Source organism: Carcharhinus amblyrhynchos, chromosome 6 (genome assembly GCF_965287045.1).
Source record: "Carcharhinus amblyrhynchos chromosome 6, sCarAmb.v2.hapA, whole genome shotgun sequence".
NCBI lineage: Eukaryota > Metazoa > Chordata > Chondrichthyes > Carcharhiniformes > Carcharhinidae > Carcharhinus > Carcharhinus amblyrhynchos.
Window position 1 is genome coordinate 87,184,133 of NC_137329.1, and position 26,447 is coordinate 87,210,579.

General features: G+C 43.4%; 1 protein-coding gene across 2 annotated transcripts in view; it reads left to right on the forward strand.

The window, feature by feature from the left end:
* Window positions 1-26,447, forward strand: part of wnt7bb (wingless-type MMTV integration site family, member 7Bb) — an 83,635-nt gene that overhangs the window by 48,086 nt on the left and 9,102 nt on the right. For both annotated transcript variants that reach the window (XM_080190881.1, XM_080190880.1), the window contains exon 3: window positions 22,527-22,798. In XM_080190881.1, the coding sequence (XP_080047007.1) occupies window positions 22,527-22,798 (272 nt within the window). The remainder of the gene's footprint in view (window positions 1-22,526; window positions 22,799-26,447) is intronic.

Below are 26,447 nucleotides of genomic sequence, written 5' to 3' on the forward strand. Positions count from 1 at the left end.
TACATGATACCTGCAGCCATGCTCCTCCTTTGCTGGCAACCCAGAGCCAAGTACCCAGCCAGCTTTTGGTAACCTTTCAAACACATTTCTCCTTCCATGTGAGCTATTTGAGCAGTAATTAAGCATCTTGTGATTGATACAATTACTATAAAAGACAGGTTGTTTCCTGTAATATTCTGTAAATGTTCACATTACTTCCAATATGCTGTGCAGTATAGTATAACTCAATGAGTCATGTGGCACTGTTCAAGAGAAAACTTGCTTGCCCACTTGCACTATTCATTTTCATTAAGCACACAAATATTTCTGCATAAAGAGCACATTACAACATGCAGGTGTGTTTCTAAATAGTCAAACAGCAAGGACTCCAGTAATGTGTAAAGTAGAATCAGAGATGTTTTAATTTGCTTTTTAGATGGAAATATTTACCTGTTTTTTGAAAATCAATAGTGCTGGTAGGCAAGTTTTTTCATGAACAACTCTGCTACATGGGTCATCTAAAATTACATTACACCATACAACATGTTGCAGTAGTATGAACACTTACAGATTAAAGAAAACAAACAGCATTTGCATCAATCACAGTGTTTATTTACCGCTCATTATTCAAAAGGAGAGAAGTGTCCAGGAAAAAAAACTAGGATTTCAACATCTGTAAACTTCTAGCTCTTCCCATTTACACTTGACCGCATCAGTCATGCTTTGTAATTGCTTTGTTCTTTGTGGAGTACATTCACCTCTCCTCTATCCTCTGTCTACACCCTGTCGTTCTGAGCATAACTTCAATTTGCTACTATCCTCTTTCTAATGGGTTCCTTGTCTCTGTTGATTGTTGCTGTCTGCTTAGTTGGCTCCCCATTGCATAAGCCAACTCCAGCTCTCCATTAGATTCTGTCAAACACATTCCTATTTCTCCTCAATCATTGATTAGTGACTTACAGCTCTCTGAGCTCCTGTTTGATACATCCCAATCTTTCCCTTACCTTCTGCTGAACATCCTCCTAACCCATGATCATATTCCTTGCAATATGTATTTCCATTATCTTTGCATTATTAACCTCCATACAACACAGTTTCCATATTCTGTTCTCTGCCTTGTAACCTTTGCTATTGTAGAAACAGAGAAGCTGAAAGCTGGAAAGACCTAGCTCCACCTAGCTGTAGCATCTGATAATGTGTTTCCCATTGCGGCTCTTGCCCACTTTTGCCTTGACGAGAAATGAAGTATTCCGCTCCACATCCTCCCTCGTTCAGCTATTCCAATCACCAGCTACTCCGTGGGTGATATAATGTTCCCTGAATGTAATGCTGGTGTGCCTAAACTCTCACGTTTGTTTAGCTGTCTCCAAACCTCAGTACTTTGAATATCTCAATCATATTAATCAATCCCCTTCTCCTTTCCAAAAAGGATAGCCCCCATATCCAAAGTCTATACCCCCTTATTATCTTAGCAGCTTTATTTTGTATCTCTCTAGTTCAGCTATATCCTCTCTGTGGTATATGTTGTAAACTGCACACGGTATTCTAGGTGGAGTCTGACTAATGCTCCTATAAGGGTAAATTATTTCCTTTGGTCTACATCGCATATGTATTTTGGCTGTACACCTCCCTGTCCAGGTCATTTCCCAATCACACTCTGTTCCCTTTTACTAAGACAAGTTTTGATCTGTCTTGTGTACTTCCACCATTAAGACTGCTGATTTTGTGTACTGCCTTTCTATGAGACATTTAATCAGAATTATTATTAAAATCCAAATGTTGCCCTATATTCTTGCCCAAATCCAAATCTTTTGTTATTTTATCAAAAAAATCCGTCAACTTGGTTTTCCTTGAGTACGTTCACTTTAGCCAACGTTTTCAGATACTTCCAAATGTTCTACCACCTCATCCCAGATAATTGACTCCAGGAATTTACCTGGTTTTGACGTCAAATAATTTGATCCACAGTCAGCCAGAATCCTCAGTTTCTTTTTCAAGTACTGTGTGACATTTATCAATTTTTCAGCCAATCCCTAAACATTTCCGCTAATGGTGTTATGAGTTTATGTTTAGAACTTTAGACTGTACCCCATCTGACTCAGGCTATTTAATTACTTGGCACCTATTCAAGTATCCAGCTACCAGTTCAGTGGTAATGTTAATCTTGGCTGTGGTCTAAGCTTGCTGTAAAGACTGGATTCACTAGTGGCAAAAAAAACATTGTGTTTCAATTGCATTTTTATTTTTAATTGCAAATTGGCTGCTTTTGCACCTTATATTTTCTCCCTTTCTCTAATTTTGCCTTATTTTCCAATGCTTTCATTTTTATGGAAATCCGTTTTCTGAGCTTTGCTAAAATGTCTAAGAAGAGTACCTACATTATTAACCTAAAAGTAAAATACTGCGGATGCTGGAATCTGAAACAAAAACAGAAAATTTTGTAAAATCTCAGCAGGTCTGGCAGCATCTGTGGAGGGAGAAACAAGCCAACATTTTGAGTCTGGATGACCCTTCGTCAGAGCTGTTCTGATGAAGGGTCATCCAGACTGTATCGAACATTATTGCCTTCAGTTCATCTGTTTTGCCAGTCACACTCCTAGCATTGAAACACATGCACCGAAGACCCTCAGAAACAATCCAATCCTTCTTCCTACCCTCTGGGCTTACCCTATCCCCAATCCCAGTTCCGTCCACCTCCCCACCCCCCCTCCATATTAGTTTAAACCCTGCCGAAACACTCCAACTAACCTTCCAGCTAAGATATGCACACCCTTCCCAGTTAACTGTACCCCATCCCTCTTGTATATTTGCCCCTCTTTCATAAAGACTTCCCAGTGGTCTACGAATCTAAAGCCCTCTGCCCTACACCAATCCTTCAACCACGCATTTAGTTGGAGTATCTCATTATTTCTAGCCCTGCTAGCCCCAGGCACCGGCAGCAGCCCAGAGAACGCCACCCTGGAGGCCCTACATTTCAGCCTAGCCCCCAACTCCCTGAACTGCCTACGTATGTCCCCCCTGCACTTTGTTCCTACATCCTTCTCTCCTACGTGCACTATCACATCAGACTCAGTCCCTCCACCCTTCAAAATTCCCTCTACCCTTTCTGAAACATCCTGTACCCCTGCTCCAGGGAGGCAGACTACCATCCTGGAGTCCCGCTTTTGCCCACAGAACTGCCTGTCAATTCCTTTGACTCTCCCATCCCCCACCACTATCTCACACCCTGCACTCTTCCCTTCCTCTGAGGTATTCTGATCTCCCTCCCTTGCTTTCTCTACCCCAGCTGTCACCCCACCCTTGATATTCCGGGGTAATTCCTCCGGGGCGGTCCTAGTGCCATGACTCCTTTTCTTATTGCTCTTCCTAACTGTAACCCATCCATCTCTCCTCCTAGGTCCTGGTATCTGCTCAGTGTTACTGTCCCTATCCATTATTTCCTCATTTTCCCTAACTAAAAACATATCCTCCAGCCTCAGTTCCAGCTGCCTCACCCGGGCCCTTAATCTCTGCACCTCTAGACATTTCCCGCATAAGGGCAATTTTTAGCATGGCCAATCAACCTAACCTGTGCATCTTTGGACTGTGGGAGGAAACTGGAGCGCCCAGAGGAAACCCACACAGACATGAGGAGAATGTGCAAACTCCACGCAGACAGTGACCCAAGCCAGGAATCGAACCCAGGTCCCTGGAGCTGTGAAGCGGCAATGCTAACTACTGTGCTGCTGTGCTACCCAAAATGATGTTGTAAGCTCAGGCAAGTCATGAGGTCTATAAATAATGTGACATGAACCCAAGATCCCGGTTGAGGCCATCGTCGTGTGTGTGGAACTTGGCTATCAGTCTCTGCTCAGCGACTCTGCGCTGTTGTGTGTCGTGAAGGCCACCTTGGAGAACACTTACCTGAAGATCAAAGGCCGAATGCCCGTGATTGCTGAAATGTTCACCAACAGGAAGAGAACAGTCTTGCCTGGTGATTGTCGAGTGGTGTTCATTCATCCATTGTCGTAGCATCTGCAAGGTCTTCCCAATGTACCAAGCCTCAGGACATCCTTTCCTGCAGCATATCAGGTAGACAACGTTGGCCAATTTGTAAGAGTATGTACCGTGTACCTGGTGGATGGTGTTCTCACGTGAAATGATGGCACTGTGTCAATGATCCAGCATGTCTTGCAGAGGTTGTTGTGGTAGGGTTGTGTGGTATTGTGGTCACTGTTCTCCTGAGGGCTGGGTAGTTTGCTGCGGAAAACGGTCTGTTTGAGGTTGTGCAGTTGACTGAAGGCAAGAAGTGGGGGTGTGGGGATGGCCTTGGCGAGATGTTCGACTTCAACAATGACACGTTGAAGACTCTGGAGGAGATGTCGTAGCTTCTCTGCTCCGGGGAAGTACTGGATGATGAAAGGTACTCTGTCCACTGTGTCCTGTGTTTGTCTCCTGAGGAGGTCGGTGCAGTTTTTTGCTGTGGTGCGTCGGAACTGTCAATCGATGAGACACAGCAAAAAACCAAACCGACCTCCTCAGAAGACAAACACGGGACACGGCGGACAGAGTACCCTTTGTCGTCCAGTACTTCCCCGGAGCAGAGAAGTTACGACATCTTCTCCGGAGTTTTCAACATGTCATTGATGAAGATGAATATCTCGCCAAGGCCATCCCCAAACCCTCACTTCTTGCCTTCAAACAACCACACAACCTCAAACAGACCACTGTCTGCAGCAAACTACCCAGCCTTCAGGAGAACGGTGACCACAACACCACACAACACTGCCACAGCAATCTCTGCAAGACATGCTGGATCATCAACATGGATGCCATCGTCTCACGTGAGAACACCGTCCACCAGGTACACGGTAAATACTCTTGCAACTCAGCCAATGTTGCCTACCTGATACGCTGCAGGAAAGGATGTCCTGAGGCATGGTATATTGGGGAGACAATGCAGACGCTACGGCAACGGATGAAGGAACTCCACTCGACAATCACCAGGCAAGGCTGTTCTCTTCTTGTTGGGGAACACTTTAGCGGTCACAGGCATTCAGTCTCTGATCTTTGGGTAAGCGTTGTCCAAGGCGGCCTTCACGACACACGACAGCACAGAATCAGTCAGCAGAGATTGATAGCCAAGTTCCCCGCACATGAGGATGGCATCAACTGGGATCTTGGATTCATGTCACACTATCTGTAATCCCCATGACTTGCCTGGGCTTGCAACATCTCACTTACTGGCCTGTCTGAAGACAATACACATTTCTTTAACCTATGCTTAATGCTATCTCCACTCACATTGTCTGCAACTTTAAGACTTGATTAGCTGTAAAGACTCACATTCTAATCAGTATTTTATAAACTGGATGTGTTTCTTTATATGCCCTGTTTGTGATCAGAACTCCCCACTCACCTGAGGAAGGGGCAGAGCCCCAAAAGGTAGTGGTGTTTGCTACCAAATAAACCTGTTGTACTATAATCTGGTGTTGTGAGACTTCTTATGGAGGATAACACTGCCAATGTAGGTAGGAGAAAGAAAGGGTCTGCATTCTTATTTTAAAATTCCAGTTGGCATTGGCAGAATGGTTTACACCCTCTGATCCAGCGTGTTCCAAAATGGCCTGGTAGTGAGAACATATGGATAAACCAGTCATTAGCGAGAAATTGATGGCCTGTCTACCTCTGGCTCCATCTCTGAAAGTGACTGAAAAGCTTCCTTAGACAACATCTTCCAAACATGAGACCTGGGACAAGGGCAACAAATGCATGGGAGCACCACCACCTGTAAGTTCCCCTCCAAGCCACACACTATCCTGACTTCGAACAATATTGCCATTCCGAATCAAGATCCTAGAACTCCCTCCCTAACAGCTCTGCAGGTGCACCTATATTAAATGGTCAGCAGCAGTTCAAGATGATGGCTCACCAGCACCTTTTCAGGGCAATTAAAGATGAGCAACAAATACTCTCCTAGCCAGTGACCTTCACATGCCCACGATAAAATAAAAAAGTACTGAACTGAAAAGCTCATTTCACTTTTTGCCAATGTTCATATTTTCACTAATTGTGACTCTTGTTCCTGTAACCAGTGACTTTAACCTCTGGTGTTTCATCCTTTTTTCCAAAAATGTTTGTTCTTTTTCCAGTTTTATTGAATCCTTTCAGTATTTTGATATAATGTCGCCTCTTTTCTTCTAACAACCCTTTTACATTTTCTGAATTGCTCCTTATACTGATCTATACTCCCCTATCTCCAGATATCCTGGAGTTCCCTTCCTTTATCTTTGTTAGTACCTCTTTCATCCAAGCTGCAAACCTACTCTTCCTACAATTCATATTTTATACACTCCGCCATTGCCGTCTCAATAACCTTTTTAAGCCTTATTCACTTAGCTACTACTCCTCAGTCTTTTAGCTCTGCCACATTCCCTTCTTAACGTGTGTGTGGTCTGCTATGCTTTGTATAACACACACACACAAAACAAACACAGCTATCTATTAATCTGTTAGGATAAAATAAAGATACAAGGGATGAGGAAGGGAAGATATATTTGATTATGGCAGAATTGGTGGACAATGATCTGTTCAATACATAGGCTGGTGTGCTAGAAGGTAAGGACGAAGGGCACTCTCACAGTTGAAAGGGGAAGGAAGGAGTGGAACACAAGCAAGAGAAATATAACCATTCCCGTGGAGGACCTTGTTAACCAATGACATTTAGGAGCCTTGGTGGGAACAAACAAGTCATCACGGCAGATTCAATGCCAGTGAAGAAATTGAAAGAACACGATAGTGTCCTTTGAGGAAGCAGGATAGGAAGCCATCCAGTGCAGGTATGCTAAGAGTCAGTGGGCTTGTAACTTCTTCTACTTCAGTTCTCTTTCCAAAGGCAGGTCTGGCTTACAGTGCTGCAATCTCCACCATGGATAGGGCAATGAGCAGGCACCGAATCCATCCCAACCAGAATGGGGATGAAACCCTGTGCTACTGACACCAGTGTAATCCACACCAGCTGCCCAGACAACTGAGCCAACCAACCATCCCCGCCACTTCCCCTACCCCACCCACCCCCGCAGAGACCAAGGCGGTGTGGCAACATACAGTTTTACATACATGTTATAGTTCAAAGCTATAAATGGTGATCACATAGACATCAATTTTCTTTCCATCACATGGCTTACTAGGAATGTCAGCTGCCATTGGAAAGATCAGCAAATTGATACGCAACTTGTTTCGCTGCATTATGAATGCACTTTCCATGGTCACCAAGTCCTGGAATGGAACTTGGCTCCAGAGTTTCTGGCTCAGAGGTAGAGACGTGACTCACTGCACCATTGGCCTTGTGACCTGACTCCTGAAGGTCATTATCCGGATAGAAAAAGCAAAAATTCCAGAAAATGTCAGAAAGAGTTATAGGATCAGAAGGTGAAGAATAATTGGAAAATGGAAGCACAGTTAATGGAAATCCCAGGGGGGGTTGCAGTGAGGACAGGAAACAGCAACATACAGTTGTTGTAAAGAAGAGGTCCAGGAGGGATGGTATTTGTTCATTCATTTAAAAAGGAAAATATTGATCAAGAAGTAGATCAAATCAAGTAGTTTATGAATAAGCATTCAAAATATCCATCAATGACAAATCCTCCATTTCAAGATGAATTGTGAATACCAGCAATGTCAGTCAAGAAATTGATAATCTGACCCATCATGAACACATCATAGGACTGCCCAGCAGTGGTGGCAAAGCACTGACTCTCTTCCAATTAATAATCAACAATCTGTCAATTATAAAACTTAAGCTGTTAGAGGCTGTCAAATAAATACCATGGTGTCAACTGTTTGAGCTGGTTCACTTAGCTTCTTGCGTAAAGGAAGAATTGTGGTTTATGAAGCACCTCATCCCAAACTCAGGGTGTCTCAAAGTGCTTTACAATTAATGGATTACGTTAAAACTTAAGGGCGGAATTTTACTAGCATGTCTGCCCGAAGTTTGTACGATCCTACCCAAGGCAAAAGGAGAATACCGTTCTCCGAGCCTCGCCCGCTCCCCTGAATGAGGCAGGCATGCGTGCCAGTAAAATTCCAACCATAGTCACTGTTTGTATGCAGGTAAATGCAGCCAATTTGTCCAAAGCAAGTCCCCACAGCATATGAATGAATTACCAGTTGATCTGTTGAGATTGTGATTTAATGGCAGGATTTTATAGCCTCACTCGTCTGAGGTCAATGGATATTTCTGTTGTCCGTCCCTCGCCCACTCCGATTCCATGGTGGATGGGGTGATAGGATTCCAGTGATTATCTCATCAAAAGGTAGCACCTCCAAAAACATAGCATTCTCAGCACTCTACTCAAGTCTCAGCTGATACATCTGCTCATATCCAGGGCAGAATTTTCTTATTCCCCTTGCTGGTGCATTCGCAGAAGAAGAAGGTGGGTAATGAGGGCTGTAAAATTCCTTTGATAGCCTTCCCAACGTACTCCCACTTGCCCCAAACTCTCCACAATTTAGAGTTGCTCCACCTACCCTTTCCCCAACTACGCCTTAAGTGACGTATTAATAACCACTTCAGGGCTATTTCCCACCCAGCCTCAAGTCACAAGCTGATGGGGGGAGTTCAGGGCCAGGGAAAGCCCAGAAAGTAACTCCCCTCAGACCTTGGGTGGACAAGGGATTGGTGCCTCCATCAAAATCACTCCCACAGTAACCCCCCCAATTGCCATACTCAACGTTTGTCCCTTTACAGGTGCTTCCTCCACCTTGGCCTCTCCACCAATCACTTCTGCCCTCCCGGTCAGGCTTCACATCCTCTCCCCACCCTGAGACCCCACACTTACCTGCTCCTGGAGATAGATGCTGGGGACCTCCTGCAGTCCCAGTACTGTCCACTGCAGCTTTTGGCACTGTTGAGATTAGGGAACTGATGGCCATTCAGATTGGCTTGCAGCTATCTATTGCAGGACTTCTTCCTGAGTGAGGGGCAGAAATCCCATCACAAGTATTTTGGTGCTCACTGGACCATTAAGTGGCTGCAGGGTAGCCAGTATTGGTGGAGGTACATTTCCCACTGGCTCTCAGATGGTGAGGAGAGAAACCCCACCATTCTAAAAGTTCTCCTGGCCCTGAAGTGGGTCTTAAACCCACAACCTTCTGACTTAGAGGTGAGAATGAAATTTTTAACGTGGCAACTGAAGTATCAAGGCTTTTTTCTTGAAATTTTCTTGCATAATAGGTAATCAATCACAACACTTTATATTTATCTGATGAATATAATATACACAGACACTATTTCTCAAAATTGTTGGGCTTAAAACCTCTGGTAGGCCAAATCTCCTGCTGTAAACTGCTGAAGTAAAAATCCTGTTGAAATAGCAATCAGAGATTATTTATAGAGAATGCCTAAAGCTGTTGAAAACTATGTTAAAACATCTCTCTTCTGAAAATACAAGTGGAAAGCTACAAGTAATAGATTTTTAACTACTGCTATTACTCGGCGTGGCACGGTGGCACAGTGGTTAGCACTGCTGCCTCACAGCACCAGGGGCTTGGGTTCGATTGCACTGTCTGTGCGAAGTCTGCACGTTCTCTCAGTGTCTGCATGGGTTTCCCCTGGGTGCTCCAGTTTCCTCCCACAGTCTGAAAGACATGCTGGTTAGGTGCATTGACCATACTAAGTTCTTCCTCGGTGTATCCAAACAGGCGCCGGAGTGTGGTGACTAGGGGATTTTCACAGTAACCTAATTGCAGTGTTAATGTAAGCCTACTTGTGATGTTAGTAAATAAACTATAAACTTAAACTTTAAAGCTAGGAGTGTAGATATAATTTAATTCAAAGGGATGCTGAATATAAAAGCAGGGAACTGAAACTGATCATGATTTGTAATTTGGGTGCAGTCCTGGGCATTTTCTTATAGGGAAACATATGGAAAAGCAAAAGTGATACTTCACTGAAAATGATACCAGAAATGAAAGAATAAAGATTTGAAAAATTGTTTATTGTTTCACATTGTAAAACTTAGGATGATGTTTCTTCACTTAATCCCTCTTCTCCCTTTGCCACTAAATGTGGCCATCAGGCTCTAAACTCTGAAACTCCTGCCCTCCTGCAATCTCTGTGACTTCCTCTAGCCCTACAACCCTGCATATTCTCTGTGCTCCTTCAGTTCTGATCTCATGTGTGCCAGGATTTCCTTTGCTTCACAACTGGTAGCTGCCCAGGTCCTAAACTGCGGAATTCCATCCCTAAATTCCTTCACCTCTCAACTGCTACTTTCTCCTTGAGTTTGCTTCCTAAAATCTACCTCTTTGATCAAGCTTTTTGTAATCTGTTGTAACATTGCTTTATGTGGATCAATGGCAATTTTTTTTTGACTCCTCTTAAGTAACAGTTTGCTTTAAGTGCCTCTTTAATTACAATTTGTTGTTATTTTAAATCTTTCCATCTAGCTTTCATCTTTTAAGACCTTCCATAAACCTACCCCTTTAACTGAGCTTTTAGTAAGCAATTCTAATTGCTCCTTCTTTAAGCTTAGGGTCAGTTTTTGACCAATTGTGATTCTTTCCAAACCTATGATCTCTGTCACCAATAAGGACAGGGCAGTAATCACATGGGAACCCCGACACTGCAAATTTCCCTGCAAGTCACACGCTATCCTGACTGGCAAATATAACTACACCTCATGGACTGTGGCAGTTCAAGAAGGTGACTCACCACCACCTTCTTAAGGAAAATTAAGGATGGCCAACAAATGCTGGCCTTACCAACAGTGCTCATATGCAATGAAAGAATCGGAAAATAATTATTCTTGAAAGAAAGGGAAAATTAGAAGATTCTTTCTCACAAGAGCATTTATTAGAATGAAGAGTATGTTACCACAAGTTGATACTAAGCCAAAGACTACAATATAATGTAAATGAAACTCAGTAAGAATTTTGAAAGAAGAATCTTAAGTCAAATGGGGAAAGGCAGGGATTATAATACAGAGCTTGAGTTGAAGCAGCAGCACAGGTGCAGTGTATTAAATGGTCTCTGTTAATACTATAATTTTCATGATTTGATGCTCAACTTACTTCTAGGCATCCATAATTATAATATAAATTCCAGCCTGTAATTCACTTACATGTATTTCAGATTCCAAACAAAAATTGTATAAATCCCATAATTAAATTTACCCAAAACACCTAGGTATCTATCATTATTAAAAACTCTAATTCCTTTGATCAACGTACTGCCTGTTCCTATTATTCTATATGTAAACTATCAGAATCCTTGGACCAGAAAACATCCAGGATACCCTTCATTATTCTATACTTACATCAACTGAATCCATTGATTAGCTTTGACTCTGAGATTTAATGTGCTAATATATGTAAAGGTTTAACAAAAATTTGGTATATATTAACTATGTAAATACCTAATTTAGATTTGTGCCTTTTAATTATGCCTAAGTGCATATTAGTGACATAATTAAAGTTGCATAGAATAAGCATTGCCATTTCCTTCATCTACATTTCTGGTCTCTCTGAGATAAGCAATTTACCTCCATTTGATGCTTATATGGGGTAGTTTCTTTCTTACTGATTCATTGGCATGAGATAAATTGTTTAGTCAGTATCCAAACTCATTTCTTTAGGAGCCTGTCAGTTGTTAGAAGGACTTTCCTTGTTTCAATCTGGTTGAAATATCCCAGCTCACCCTGCCAATTAGTGCCCTATGAAGCTGTAGAATACCTATGAACAGAGATGGGATATATGCTGCATGTCGGCCGACTCAGATGGATAGGAAAGATCCCCAGCACTATTTGAAGAAAAAACAGGAATTTTCCTGTTGTCCTTGCCTTAACCGGAGCCAGCGAAAAGGATCAACTCATGACTCATCTCTGGGTCCTTCCTTTGCACAATTTAGCATGAATACCAGACATACTGCTTGACATGCCAATAACCTCTATTATCAGCACTGCTCATTGGCAGAAGGATTGCTTTGAATTGAGGCAAAAGTCACAATCAAATTGATAGTATCCCCTAAAAGAAATCTAAGATTCATAACTTAAATATTAATAATTTAAATCAAGAGAAAGTTTTAATCCAGCTGGGATGTTACATAGTCTTGTGATGTTTTTGGAACACCTATGGGCAAATTTCATCAATCCTAAAAAAATCATTTATCCCTACCTCTTAGCTTTGGTTCTGCACCATCCCTTTTACCCTCATTGCTTTAATTTTCATAATAAGTCACTTATGTAGCGTTTTACCAAAATATACAACATCCACAAGATTCCCTTCATCTAAACACTATAGGCTGGGATTCACCCAAAAAAATTCAAAGTCCCCAATTTGCAAGAGAAGGGGACTAACACCCGCCAATTTTTTTTTAAACAGGATTTCCAGAATGAATCTCTGATGCTCTGAGCATCACAGAGTGCCTTAGCGGGATTCACTCTGAAAATCTGGGGATGGGGCCTTTTTCTGCTGGGGAGGCCGGCAGCATTGTGCTGAGTGGGACACTGTGTGTGCGCTGATCTGTCAGCACAGAGGTCAGCACAGTGCTGTGGCCCCGCACTGCCAGCCTCCAGATCGCTGGCCAGCCCACACAACCCCACATTGCTGGCCTTACAGAACCTCCCACCCCCTTCCTCTCCAACCCCCATCCCGCCCCTATCGTTGATCTCCAGGACCTCTTTGGGTCAGTCCTGACCCCCTACCTAGCCAGCCCTGATCTCCTGATTCCCCACCCTGGCAGCCCCGACTCCACCCTGACAGTCCTGACCTCTCCCCCCCAACCCCGGCCCTCTAACAGTCCCAATACCCCGACAGCCATCCTCCCTCCCTTGACCACTGATCCCAATGCAGAGGGGCAGTGGGTCCTTCCACCACCAATCGTCCCCCAGTAGGTCTTGCCTCCAATAGACCTCATCCCCTTGGCATTGCCCGATGCCTGGTGGACAGTCCCAGGGTGCCAGGCTGGCACTGCCAGGTTGACATTGCCCAAGGGACACCCCTCCTTACCCCTGACCTCCTGGGAGGGCCTCTGTTCCCTCCAGCGGGGTCAGGCTGCCTGTTCCCTGTTAGTGGGATGCAATTAAAGTTTATTAGTCACAAGTAAGGCTCACATTAACACTGCAATGAAGTTACTGTGAAATTCCACTGGAGTGAAGTCAAGCTATACTGATTTCTGGCGCGGAGTTAATGACACTGGATATCTTAGGCTGGGAGATGCGCAGAGGCCATGACACCCAGCAGGAAGCACATATCATGGCCTCCCCACTGCAGTATGACGGGCTTGGAAAATCACTCGCTAGATTTTCTCTTATAGCTAAATTATTCAAGCATGTTTCAAACAAATCACCTGCACCTTATTAACGTCTTCTTGAATTATGGATTCTGCAAGTTTATCAACAACTGAGGTAAACGAATGACTTTCTAATTTCCTAGCTTTTCCTTCTCTCCTTACATATTGCACATTTAATACAGAGAGCTGTAAAACATCATGGAATTTAGCTTGTTACATTTTAGATTTTGGACATCCAGGGGTTATTTTTAGAACTTCAAATTCAATGTGTTTTTCAAAGCAGTGATTTATCTGTAATCTTGCACCTTGTGTGATGCCTGGGGTGATGCTATCGGCACTGATGACTATCTGTTGCTTGTGTTTGCATTCCAGAATTATTAGATGTTGCAGCAAAAGATTTGCAGATCTTTAACTCGTTCCCACCCAGAAGCATTCCCATTTAAAACTAACTGGAATGTGTAGACATTTTTGATGCATGTGAACAGCACCAGAAATTCCTCCCAGTGTTGCACATAAGCAATTTGAAGCATGAAGCTAGTCATGCCATCTTTGTTTTGGAGTCAGACATTGAGTCACATCACTGCTTTTTTCTCATGTAAATACTGTGAATAGTCTAAGCAGTTCTTCCAGTGAGAGGACATCGTGTTCACTTGTGTAAGCCACCTGGTTAGATTTTGTTATAGATACACAAAAAAATTCATATTTTTCCTAACCTAACAATGGTTTTGTAGCTTTGGTCTTAAAATCAAATTATAGATTGTCCTTCCACAGAATTGTGAATGTCATCATTTACTCACAATTCCCGTCAAGAAAGAATTGACACAGCACCTCGGGTGGTTTAAGGAGAGGGGTGAGGTGGGGGGGAGGTGCAAAAAAATCCAGTGAAAAGGAGAGGACGGTAATAAGAGAAATTGCTGGAATCTTTGCCTGTGTTGTAAAGATTCCTACTGAAATTGTTGTATGTGGTTCCTATGTACACATACACAAGCCCTCCCTCCCCCACTTTGTGCATGATCACCGGCTGATGTTCACCCCTGTTTGAGTTCACAGAGAGGGCTGGTTCCCTCTTGGGGTGGGAAGTTGGAATCGGGACTGTTTCTGGGTCCTGAACCCACCGTTAGAAGATGAAGTCACATTGGAATTTTCACAGGGAGACCCCCGTATTCAACATGGAGATGGGTTCCCAATCCAATTAAGGGTGATAGGTGGGCGGGCTCTGAAAACTGGGGGGTGATGGGGGGTCCAACAAGGTCTTCCAGCTTGAGAGGAGCAACATGGTATGAAGCACGATAAGTACCACTTCAACAGGGAGATGTCCTCTCCAACATTTCTGAAACTTTAAATAAGAAATGGTTGCTGCAGCCAGGCCAGCACTGCAGGGGCTGGGAGGAGTGGAGGCTAAGGGTAGTTCATTTACAAAGCTACCTGTGGCTGCTTTCACAGGCAGGCAGGCAAATGGCTGTCTGGATTTGCCTGGGTGCTGGCATATGGTGATGTGCAGCTGGGTGCCCTGCTCCAAGAAATTAAACTGTCTTTCTCCCCATTGTATATGGAAATTGGAGGGTGACTGGAGGAAACCCCACCAGCCTTGAACATGCCTCGGCAAGAATGGTTGGCACTGAGAATGGGGTCAGGAAATTAGCACACCAACCAGCACCAGTATTTCCAAGACCCATCCACTTCCATCCTTGACCTCGGTGGATCAGAAATCCTGCCCAGAGTATTCAACAGTAAATACAAATGGACATAAAATACCAATTCGGAATTTCATGGATTTGCTCGGTTATTGTTTTTGGGCCTTTTGCCAAGTCGCTGTAGCCACTGATTGTCATGGTGATGCAGACCAGCCAACAGATGATATCACCATTGTAGCAAAAGAATGTTTGGGTTAATAAGAGTTAATGTGAGACTGGGGAAAAAGTGCCACTGACATTACGATGTAGAGATCCATGTAATAGTAGACAGTGCATGGCGAGAGTCTGAGAGAAATCAGCATGAAGGTAACAGGTAGTTTGGGCTATGTAGTTGCCTGTTATTAATAAACATTTATATTCAACCACATAAGCCTCCAGACTGCTTTGTAATATACCAACAGCCTTACTACAATGTGGTAGCAAGAGAAGGACCCAAAATCCAAGACATTAAACAGTAAAGAAACAGCACCTGACGAGCAAAGTGCACTTAATTTGAAGACAACGCTGGAGATTGCCTCGACAACTCCAATGCAAGTGTGGAGGATAAAGGGCAGAAGAAAGTTCCACTATAAAGCTGAAAAGGGCTGCATCAGAGCGCATGGAGCAGAGACTCAAAGGAGCTAGCCGGATCACAAAAGACTGAGCAAAATTCACCAGAAAGCTGATCTAACCAGGCCACTAATCAGACACAGCATGCCAACTGGCCATCTGTTTCTGACTACCTTTCTAGTCAGAAAATATTTAGATACGTAACCATCTTCTAACCTGCCAAATGTCTGAAGCAGCAAAGTTACCAATGGTTGGTGAGTGCCATCATACTCAGTAAATCTGCCTTTGAGGTGATTGGCATGTTTGTGATTTTGTCCTTCCATGAAATGTCCAGAATGTACTGCAAACAGCGAAAATGAAATTTGTTGACTTTCATTTCTCGATAGTCATGAGTTGTCCATGTTTCACAGCCACACAAAGCGTGAAGACCACAGGCTTCATAAAACAGCATCTCATTTTTAAGAATCCGCTTGATGTAATTCCATACACGTTTCGAGTCAGCCAAAGGAGGAAGCTGCTTTCCCCATGTGTGTATCGAGTTCTGCATCAAGAGACAGATTGTCTGTCACTGTGGACCTAAGGTTACAGAATTTGCTTAACCACTTCCAGTGGGGTGTTATTTAGTGTGATCAAGGAAATGTGACACCATATTCCAGAACCAGGGTTTTCTAGATGTCTGTAGTAAGGAAGAACAAGTTACAGGTAGGAAGACAATCCAGGAATCTTTGTAGCTGAGTTTCTGTGTGAAGAATTAGCATGGTATCATCAGAATAGAGGAGCTGTCAGATCAATGGGGAATCTGTGAATATGACAACTATTGAGTTCTAAAACACCTATTCCCCCAACACTTTCTATCTGTCAGCAAAACCCAGCATTCATGTGTTTTTGCCATGACTGAGATTGTATGGCAGACAGAACAGAAACCATGATTCATTTTGATAGGAAGAACAGGGAGTGGCAATATAAATTCTGAAGGGAATACAGAAACAGAGAAACCTGGGATGTGTGTGCACAAATCATTGAAGGTGACAGGCTGAGAGAGTAAACCAGATTCAGGGCTTTATAAATAGGGACATAGAATAGAAAAGCATGGAGGTTATGATAAACCTTTATGAAACAATGATTTGGCCTCAGCTGGTGTATTGCCAGACATTTAAAAACAAGAGAGGATCTTGACAGAGTAGATAGAGTGAAACTGGTTCCATTGGTGGAAAGATTAAGAGCCAGAGGACACCAATTTAAGGGATTGACAAAAAAAACGTGATATGAAGAAGAAAATCCTTTATGCAGCAAGTGCTTAGGATCTAGAAGGCAATGCTTGAATACAGGATTGTGGTGGATTCTGTCATGACTTTCAAAAGAGAGTTGAATAAATGGCTGAAGGGGAAAAATGCAGGGCTATGGAAAAGGGTAGTGAAATAAGACAGAGGGGGCCAAATCACCTCCTTCTGCACAGTAACTATTCTATGATTCTATGTTTCATCTTTTCTCAGTGCTCTTCTGCCACCCTTACCTCCAACCTTCCTTTACAATAAAAAAGGATAATAGTAATTATATAATATAGTTCAAGAAAATCAAAGTAAACCTGACTTACACATGGTGGCTTGTGTCCAATACCTGTCAGACTGAGTGAACCATGATTTCAAAACATGCACTCACTTATGACAGATCATAATTCTTTGGATTCTGTGACAGACCGAATGCCACTGTGTTTAGTTAGCACAGTAAGAAGTCTCACAACACCAGGTTAAAGTCCAACAGGTTTATTTGATAGTAAACCCACAAGCTTTCGGAACGCTGTTCCTTCGTCAGGTGAGTGGAAAGTTCTCATCAGAAACAGGGCATATAAAGGCACACACAGTTTACAGAATACTGATTAGAATGTGAGTCTTTACAGCTAACCTGTTATTCAAGTCTTAAAGTTAGCACACTCATACTTGCTGGGATGTGTGTAACTCTGTTCATACTCACTGCCTGGGATAATTGCATAATTGGATGATAAAAGCAGAAATCAAGTATCTGAATTAGCTGGGTAACCCTAACTCCACAGGTATAACATGTTGCTCCTATTCAATCACACCTTCAGAGAGTTAAGGACTGTGGCTCCTTCAACAAAAGAAAGAAATGTATCTTTGTGCTTTAAATGAATGCTGATTCCAGATTAGTTTGAAAATACTAAAGCAGCAGCTGATTTTCTTAGGATATTGGTTGTGTGTGAACAAACATGCAGAGAAAGATATGAACAAATATCCAAGGAAGAGCCAATCATAATATGGATTTAGCATAAATCTGATTGAACGTACATGAAACCCACTGAGAATAATCCCAGTTTCCACTAGATTCATGAACGATCCTATTTTCGGGTCTATTAAATCACATCAGATTAGATCTCTCCGCTGTCATTCTTGTCTCAAACTGAACGTTACCATGGCAGCATCAAAGAATGTTCCTGTTGGAGCATGCTGTTTCAGAAGACTGGCTGACTTCACTCGATACCTGAGGAGACAAGTTAGTCCCTTTAATAATATCATAACCTTCAAAACTTTCCTTTCAAGGAGGGTGACTGTTCAGAGTGCCCCACCTTGTAAATTGATCTTTTAAAATGAGGCATATAGTCCATATTTATCGCTTTTTGAACTCAGCTCTAATTTCACAAGGTTCAGAGACAGGAAAGATAACAGTTATTAACTTGACTTATACTTCAGAAGTTTGCAAATTCAGAGAGTGCCAGCTTAGTTCGGTTTGCAGCATCTCAGGAAGTTGTGAGTTCAAGTCCATTCCACAACATTAGAACATTATAGAATGATGGAATCCTACAGTGCAGAAGGAGGCCATTCGGCCCATCGGGTCTGCACCTATCAGAATCCCACCCAGGCCTTATCCCCATAGCCCCATGCATTTACCCTAGCTAATTTCCCCAACACTAAAGGGCAGTTGAGCATGGCTAATCCACCTAACCCACACATCATTGGACTGTGAGATAAAAGGGGGGCGGTTTAGAACGGAGTTGAGGAGGAACTTCTTCACTCAAAGGGTGGTGAATCTCTGGAATTCTCTGCCCGTTGAAGTGGTGGAGGCTGCCTCGCTAAATATTTTTAAGATGCGGGTTGATGGGTTTTTGATAGGAGAGGGGATTAAGGGTTATGGGGAGAGGGCGGGAAAGTGGAACTGAGCAGCGACAGATCAGCCATGATCTTATTGAATGGCGGGGCAGGCTCGAAGGGCTGGATGGCCTACTCCTGCTCCTATTTCTTATGTTCTTATGAGAGGAAACTAGAGCAGCCAGAAGAAAGATATGCAGACACAGGGAGAATGTGCAAAGTCCACACAGACAGTGACTCAAGCTGGGAATCAAACTTGGGTCCCTGGCATTGTGAGGCAGCAATGCTAACCACTGTGCCACCGTGACTGGGATTGATTTTTCAGTGCAATATTGACAGAGTGTGATATTGTGAGGATGCCATGTTTTTCATTAGATTTTAGATCATGGATTTGTCTTACCTCTTGAGGCAGACATCAAATATTCCTTGGCAATTTTCACAGTAGAATTTTCTCAGTGTTCTGCCAATATTTTTCCCTTAACCAACACCACAAAAAAGAAAAGATTAATTTACTGTGGTTTATGGCTTTATCGAAGAACCAGCATAGAAACAGTGTGCCAAATGTTTCTTTCTGTGTTATAAACTATAATTCTGCAACTGTTATATTTAACAATGTAATAATAGTGATTGAACTTCAATAAGAACTCATTGATTGTGGAGTTTCTTTTATATGTCTTGAAGAGCTCCTGAAGCATTGTATAAATTCATGTTCTTTCTAATTAGCATCCACACAAGATTAAAATGTGATAAGAGCCTTTGGAAATTCTAAGACAACTTTTTGATGCTATTTTTCTGATCAGTTTACTTCTCATGTTCTCACTCGGATACATCATACATTATCTGTTCCTATCCAAAAAAAGTCCACTTTGTATTTATGAAGCAATGATCAAACAGATTACTTGCAATGATTTCTAACTGAATGCAAATTGCATGTTATTTTATCTGGAATGGGATTTTAGTGAGATTATATGCAAGATCTTGTGAGAAATTTTGTGCATGCTACCCATCAAAGGATGCTGTTGGATTGGAGAGCGTTCAAATTAGGATGATACAGGAAATTCCAGTAATTCAAATTTAATGAAGACTTAAGAAGAGATAATAGGCATTGGAAAAACACAAAGTAAACTAAAAGATCACAGTAAATATAAATAAAGAAGATAATGGACATTAAGCTAGGAGATCCAAATTAAGACACAATGTTCACCTTTGCAATATCTAATGCATTATATAATTCCAAAGCATCTGCCTCAATTATTTAAATATCTATTCAATAGACATCTTATTATATTTTGCTCATAGAATGTGTGCCCCCTTGTCTGAAACTTGCAATTCATTTTGAAACAGTTTGAGAGTTATTTGTTTCTATCATTAACTATTTTCTGCCACTATAAGATCACCTCCTAATTGTCTGCTTTGAAGGTTATAAAGCAAATTTATTCTATTATTTCCTCAGCACAGATATTGGATGTTAAAGCTCTTCCCCTGTTATGCTTCCAGCACCTGAATGTCGTCCCTATGATTACTATACCTGAAATCAGTATTTAAAGTGTGGTTTGATTAGCAAGCAAAATAATTTGTGTGCTTTCCTATGTTTTATACTCAACATCAGTTTCTTTTGAAAGCTATTCATTTTGCCCCTAGCAATCATGACTGCAGATCTGCCGAATGGAAATGGTTGGATATAAGGAACTTTTAATTTGCTCTTTGTGTCGATAAGAACACCAACACCTAATCTCCTGTACTACTTTGACAGTAGAGTTCAAAATTCCAGCTGCTTTGTTGATGTAGCTTGCCATCGTCAGTGTCAAGTCTGCTCTTACGCTTCGATCTCATTCAGCTCTCTTAGTTACTTCAACATTACTCATGGAGAATTGTACGTTGTCCATTTTTCCTCCCTGGGTGCAGTACTTTAAACTTCCCTGTATTATATTTTATCTGTCATTCTTCCACTCATAGATAATCCAATTCATTTCATATTTTCTGAGCTGCCTTCTCAGATTCAGTTGCCTCTGATAATTTGGTACCATCTACAAATATAAGCATTGAACTTCAAAATCTAACTAATTGATTCATGAATTCTCCCATGTCTCCACGGGCAGGTTCAATTCAATGGTTTTGGGGGAATGGGGGTGGTGGGAAGGAGAGAGTTCAGCAGGAGTCCAAATCTCAGCTTCACACCAGCATGAATTTCCAGTAAGATTCCTACTGGTGCCACCATGGCAGATTAGGGAATCTCACTGGAGGCTGGCATGAAACCAATCTGCATCCCGCTAATGGAAGGCAGATAAAGGCCCATCCAGAATCTTTCTGATTCTGCATTACACCAGTGGGAAAACATACTGGTCCAGAATACAGCTGCATTACCATGGTGTGCAAATGTCGGGGGCCTATCTTCAGGACCTTGTTCACACCAAGGACATCCAGAGAAAGGACGAGAGGTCTGAAGCCACTGGAGCCTGGAGGAGCACAGTCCAGGTGGGTCCTCAGGTCCAATGGGGTTGGGCAGGATGGAGGGTTGTCTCCACACAGCAGTTTCAGCTTCATGGATGTTAGACTTGATTCAGAATGTTAGGGTCCTCGCCAAGCACTGGTAAAAGAGCGGTAAATGGGGAGAGGGGCCAAGGATGGTGTGGTGTGAGCAGCAGAGTAAAGGATGGGGGCGAAACTGGGAGGGAGATGAAGATGTTGAAGGGGTTAAAGTTTCGGGGGGCGAAGGTGTCGGTGGGGGCGAAAGTGTCGGTGGGGGCGAAAGTGTCGGGGGGGGCGAAAGTGTCGGGGGGGGCGAAAGTGTCGGGGGGGGCGAAAGTGTCGGGGGGGGCGAAAGTGTCGGGGGGGGGCGAAAGTGTCGGGGGGGGGCGAAAGTGTCGGGGGGGGGCGAAAGTGTCGGGGGGGGCGAAGGGGTCGGGGAGGGGGCGAAGGGGTCGGGGAGGGGGCGAAGGGGTCGGGGAGGGGGCGAAGGGGTCGGGGAGGGGGCGAAGGGGTCGGGGAGGGGGCGAAGGGGTCGGGGAGGGGGCGAAGGGGTCGGGGAGGGGGCGAAGGGGTCGGGGAGGGGGCGAAGGGGTCGGGGAGGGGGCGAAGGGGTCGGGGAGGGGGCGAAGGGGTCGGGGAGGGGGCGAAGGGGTCGGGGAGGGGGCGAAGGGGTCGGGGAGGGGGTGAAGGTGTCGGGGGGGGGAGTTGGCAAGCAGAGGACACTAACTCTAAGCTGCAGATAGATTTTCAACCAGTATACAGAATATTAAACTTGTTGCTGCGGGAATGATCACCTTTCAGTGATAATCCAACTCCTTTATATTGTTATAATCAGTCACTATCATCTCGTATCCTCTGTCATTAATTTATCTCTTAGATTGAGTAAATCCTGAAAACTGATGTTCTGCATTAATGTTGCTGACCTTTTTGAGATATTACATCACTCACTCAGCCTGTTCAATTCAGTAAGATTTCAACATAGTTCTCCCACTGAAACTACTGGTGCCTGCCTCTGCAGCAATGTTCCTACTGGGAAAACTTGCCACGGAAGAGAAGCTGGAAAACTCCAGCCTGTATCTATCCCTAGAAACAGTTATCCTTTTCCCTACTAAATACCTATCTTACTTCTATTCAAAAACGTTATCATCTCAATCTCAGCTGCTCTTGCTGCTAGCCTGTTTAGTTTCAATGAATAAATAGATGAGTTCATGTCTGCTGTTGCTTCTAATGATGAGAAAGTTTCTTTTCATTTTAGATGGTGCATTCCAAGAACTTCAGTGAATGGTCTCCACAATAACAGACTAAAATCTTCATTTCTCATTCAGTCTGCTGGATTGTTAGATATTCTGTGATGAAATGAAGTGTCAGCCCGTGCACTGTTGCATTAATGCTTTAAAAATAACTTGGTTCGCAAAAAGCCCACGACTGCCTGATGTCCTAATTGTTGCCATCCTGTGCCTACAGGTAGCAGAGAAGCGGCATTCACTTATGCCATCACTGCGGCTGGTGTAGCTCATGCAGTGACTGCTGCATGTAGTCAAGGAAACCTGAGTAACTGCGGCTGTGATCGAGAGAAACAGGGCTACTACAACCAAGAGGAAGGCTGGAAATGGGGAGGCTGCTCTGCAGACATCAAATATGGAATCGATTTCTCAAGGAAATTCGTGGATGCAAGGGAAATAAAAAAAAATGCCAGGAGGCTGATGAATCTGCATAACAATGAGGCTGGGAGAAAGGTAAAATCTGTGCATCTTGCACACTGAATTGAGAGAACTTCAATTCCAATGTATCTAATGCATATATAGATTTTTTGTGTGTATTTGTGCTCATCAGTGAGATACTTCAAGATGAAATTCTTGTGTCCCTGCACTGCAAGTCAAGCATTGGTTAGATAAAGTTCAGAGAACTCCTCACGTTTTTTCAGCAATGTAGAGCCCTATACTGCAACAGAATTTCCACTCTGCCTGCTTCGTGCCCTTTCTTAGTGAGACTGCTCACCATTAGTCTTAATGCAGTCATTTTGGGGATAAAATTGAACTGTAGACTTGTGAGCAACAACAGCTAGGCCAAAAATTCCTACATTTGTCTCACTTAGCATTTCCAGTGCGAGTTTGAGAGACACAAGCACTTTTAATTTGTGCTGGACCCAAACATAAGAACATAAGAAATAGGAGCAGGAGTAGGCCATCTAGCTCTTCGAGCCTGCCCCGCCATTCAATAAGATCATGGCTGATCTGAAGTGGATCAGTTCCACTTTCCCGCCTGCTCCCCGTAACCCTTAATTTCTTTGTCTATCAGAAATCTATCTACCCGTGACTTGAACATATTCAAAGAGGTAGCCCCCACCACTTCAATGGCAGAGAATTCCAGAGATTCACCACCCTTTGAGTGAAGAAGTTCCTCCTCAACTCTGTTCTAAACTGCTCCCCCTTATTTTGAGACTGTGCCCTCCAGTTCTGGTTTCCTTTCTAAGTGGAAAGAATCTCTCTACCTCTACCCTATCTAGCCCCTTCATTACCTTGTAAGTCTCCATAAGATCCCCCCTCAGTCTTCTAAACTCCAACAAGTACAGGCCCAGTCTATTTAGTCTCTCTTCATAGTCTAACCCCCTCATCTCCGGTATCAGCCTGGTGAACCTTCTCTGTACTCCCTCCAAGGCCAATATATCCTTTTGCAAATAAGGGGACCAAAACTGCACACAGTACTCCAGTTGTGGCCTCACCAGTGCCTTGTACAGTTGCAGCAAGACCTCCTTGCTTTTATATTCTATCCCCCTCGCTATAAAGGCCAGCATCCCATTCGCCTTCTTGATCACCTGCTGCACCTGTAGACTGGGTTTTTGTGATTCATGCACAAGGACCCCCAGGTCCCTCTGCACAGTAGCATGCTGCAACTTTACACCATTTAAATAATATTCCATCCTACTATTATTTCATCCAAAGTGGATAACCTTACATTTGCTAACGTTATACTCCATCTGCCAGATCCTCGCCCACTCATTCAGCCTATCCAGATCTCTCTGCAGACTTTCCGTGTCCTCCATGCAATTCACTTTTCCACTCATCTTAGTGTCATCAGCAAATTTTGTTACCTTACACTCAGCCCCCTCCTCCAGATCATCTATGTATAAACAGTTGAGGCCCCAGCACCGATCCCTGCGGCACGCCACTAGTCACCAACTGCCAACCAGAAAAGCACCCATTTATTCCAACTCTCTGCTTCCTGTTAGATAGCCAATCCTCAATCCACAAACAGATGCAGTAAGTATTCCAACATATAAGTAAACAGAGAAACATTTCAAGCCCCACCTTTACCCTTAACAATCGCTGCAAGATATTTAAACTGAAGCCAAGGGTGAGATTCAGTGCTTCAACATAAGAATATAAGAAGACAACTCAGCTTGTGCCATTTCTCAGCAGATGGTTTGGCATTTGGCCAAGAAAGGAACAACAATCTGAAAATAGGACTGAAAGGTTTGTTAATCACAAGGATGGAGGGAGCACGTAATCAGATTACAAACTTAATATTTGAAGATAGCCAGAAGAAAATAAAAGACTTGCAATTACCTGGTGCTGTATTACATCTCCCAGAAACATCTCAAAACACCTCACATTTCCTGCATTGCCTCAGTGACTGCATTTCAGAAATGCTTCGTTATCTGGAAAATACTTTGTGATATCTTGAAATTATGGCAGGAAATATGGATAGGATTTTTCTCCTTCTCCACAATGGCGAGAGGTGGCACATGCTTGCTGGCAATGAGAAATTACAGTCCCACTATTGTCAATGGATTTTCCCATTGAACATATGCCTCACTACTGGGAAACCCACGGCAAGGTGTATTGTTGGTGGGATTGTAAGATCCTACCGACAGGAACGGGAGCAAGATTTTGGTATATATAAATACAAGTCCTTCTTTCATGTACAATGAACTATTTACATTATATTAGATTGTAGTTGCTTAATCTGTGCAAACAATCCTTGGGGTGGCATGGTGGCACAATGTTAGCACCGCTGCCTCACAATGCCAGGGACCTGGATTTGGACCAGGAAATGGCAAATGGAATTTAATGTTGGCAAGTGTGAGGTGGTCCACTTTGGTAGGAATAATGGTAGGAAGGACTATTACTTACGTGGCAAAAAACTGCAGCAGGCGACGGTGCAGAGGGACCTCGGGGTCCTTGTGCATGAGTCGCAAAAACCCAGCTTGCAGGTGCAGCATGTGGTCAGGAAGGCGAATGGGATGCTGGCCTTCAGAGCGAGGGGGATTGAATATAAAAGTAGGGAGGTCTTGCTGCAGCTGCATAGGGCATTGGTGAGGCCGCAGCTGGAGTACTGTGTGCAGTTTTGGGCGCCGCACCTGCGCAAAGATATTTTGGCCTTGAAGGGAGTGCAGAGGAGGTTTACTAGGCTGATACCGGAGTTGAGGGGGTTGAGCTATGAGGAGAGGCTGAATAAACTAGGCTTGTACTCGTTAGAGTTTAGAAGAATGAGGGGAGATCTCATTGAGACGTATAAGATGATGAATGGGATGGATAGGATAGAGGTGGAGAGACTCTTCCCGCTCAAAAAAGACAGTAGGACTAGGGGGCACAGCCTCAAGATAAAGGGGGGGGGCGGTTTAGAACAGAGTTGAGGAGGAACTTCTTCACTCAAAGGGTGGTGAATCTCTGGAATTCTCTGCCCGTTGAAGTGGTGGAGGCTGCCTTGCTAAATATTTTTAAGACGCGGGTTGATGGGTTTCTGATAAGAGAGGGGATTAAGGGTTATGGGGAGAGGGCGGGAAAGTGGAACTGAGCAGCGACAGATCAGCCATGATCTTATTGAATGGCGGGGCAGGCTCGAAGGGCTAGATGGCCTACTCCTGCTCCTATTTCTTATGATTCCTGGCTTGGGCCACTGTCTGTGGAGTCTGTACGTTCTCCTCATACCTCTGTGGGTTTGGGTGCTCCGGTTTCCTCCCGCAGTCTGAAAGATGTACTGGTTAGGTGCATTGGCCATGCTAAATTCTCCCTCAGCACACCCAGACAGGCGCTAGAGTGTAGCTAGTAGGAGATTTTCACAGTAACTTCAATGCAGTAAGTCTACTTGTAACACTAATAAACAAACTCAAAACTTAATAATCAGTTCTTTTTTTGGTGTTAGTGGAAAAGTGAATATTAACCAAACCACCAGGAAATCTCCCAGCATTGCTTCATAGAGTTTTTAATTTCCGCATCCGCCACTCAAAGCAGCAAATGGGAGCCCGGATTGAAATTTTATCTGAAGACCCAACAATATGGCAATCCTTAACATCTCTCTGAGCTGAGATACCATGCTGTCAGAGGTTTCAACACACAATCCCCTAGTACTCTGGTATAATCTGCTAAATTGGCACCCTAGCAT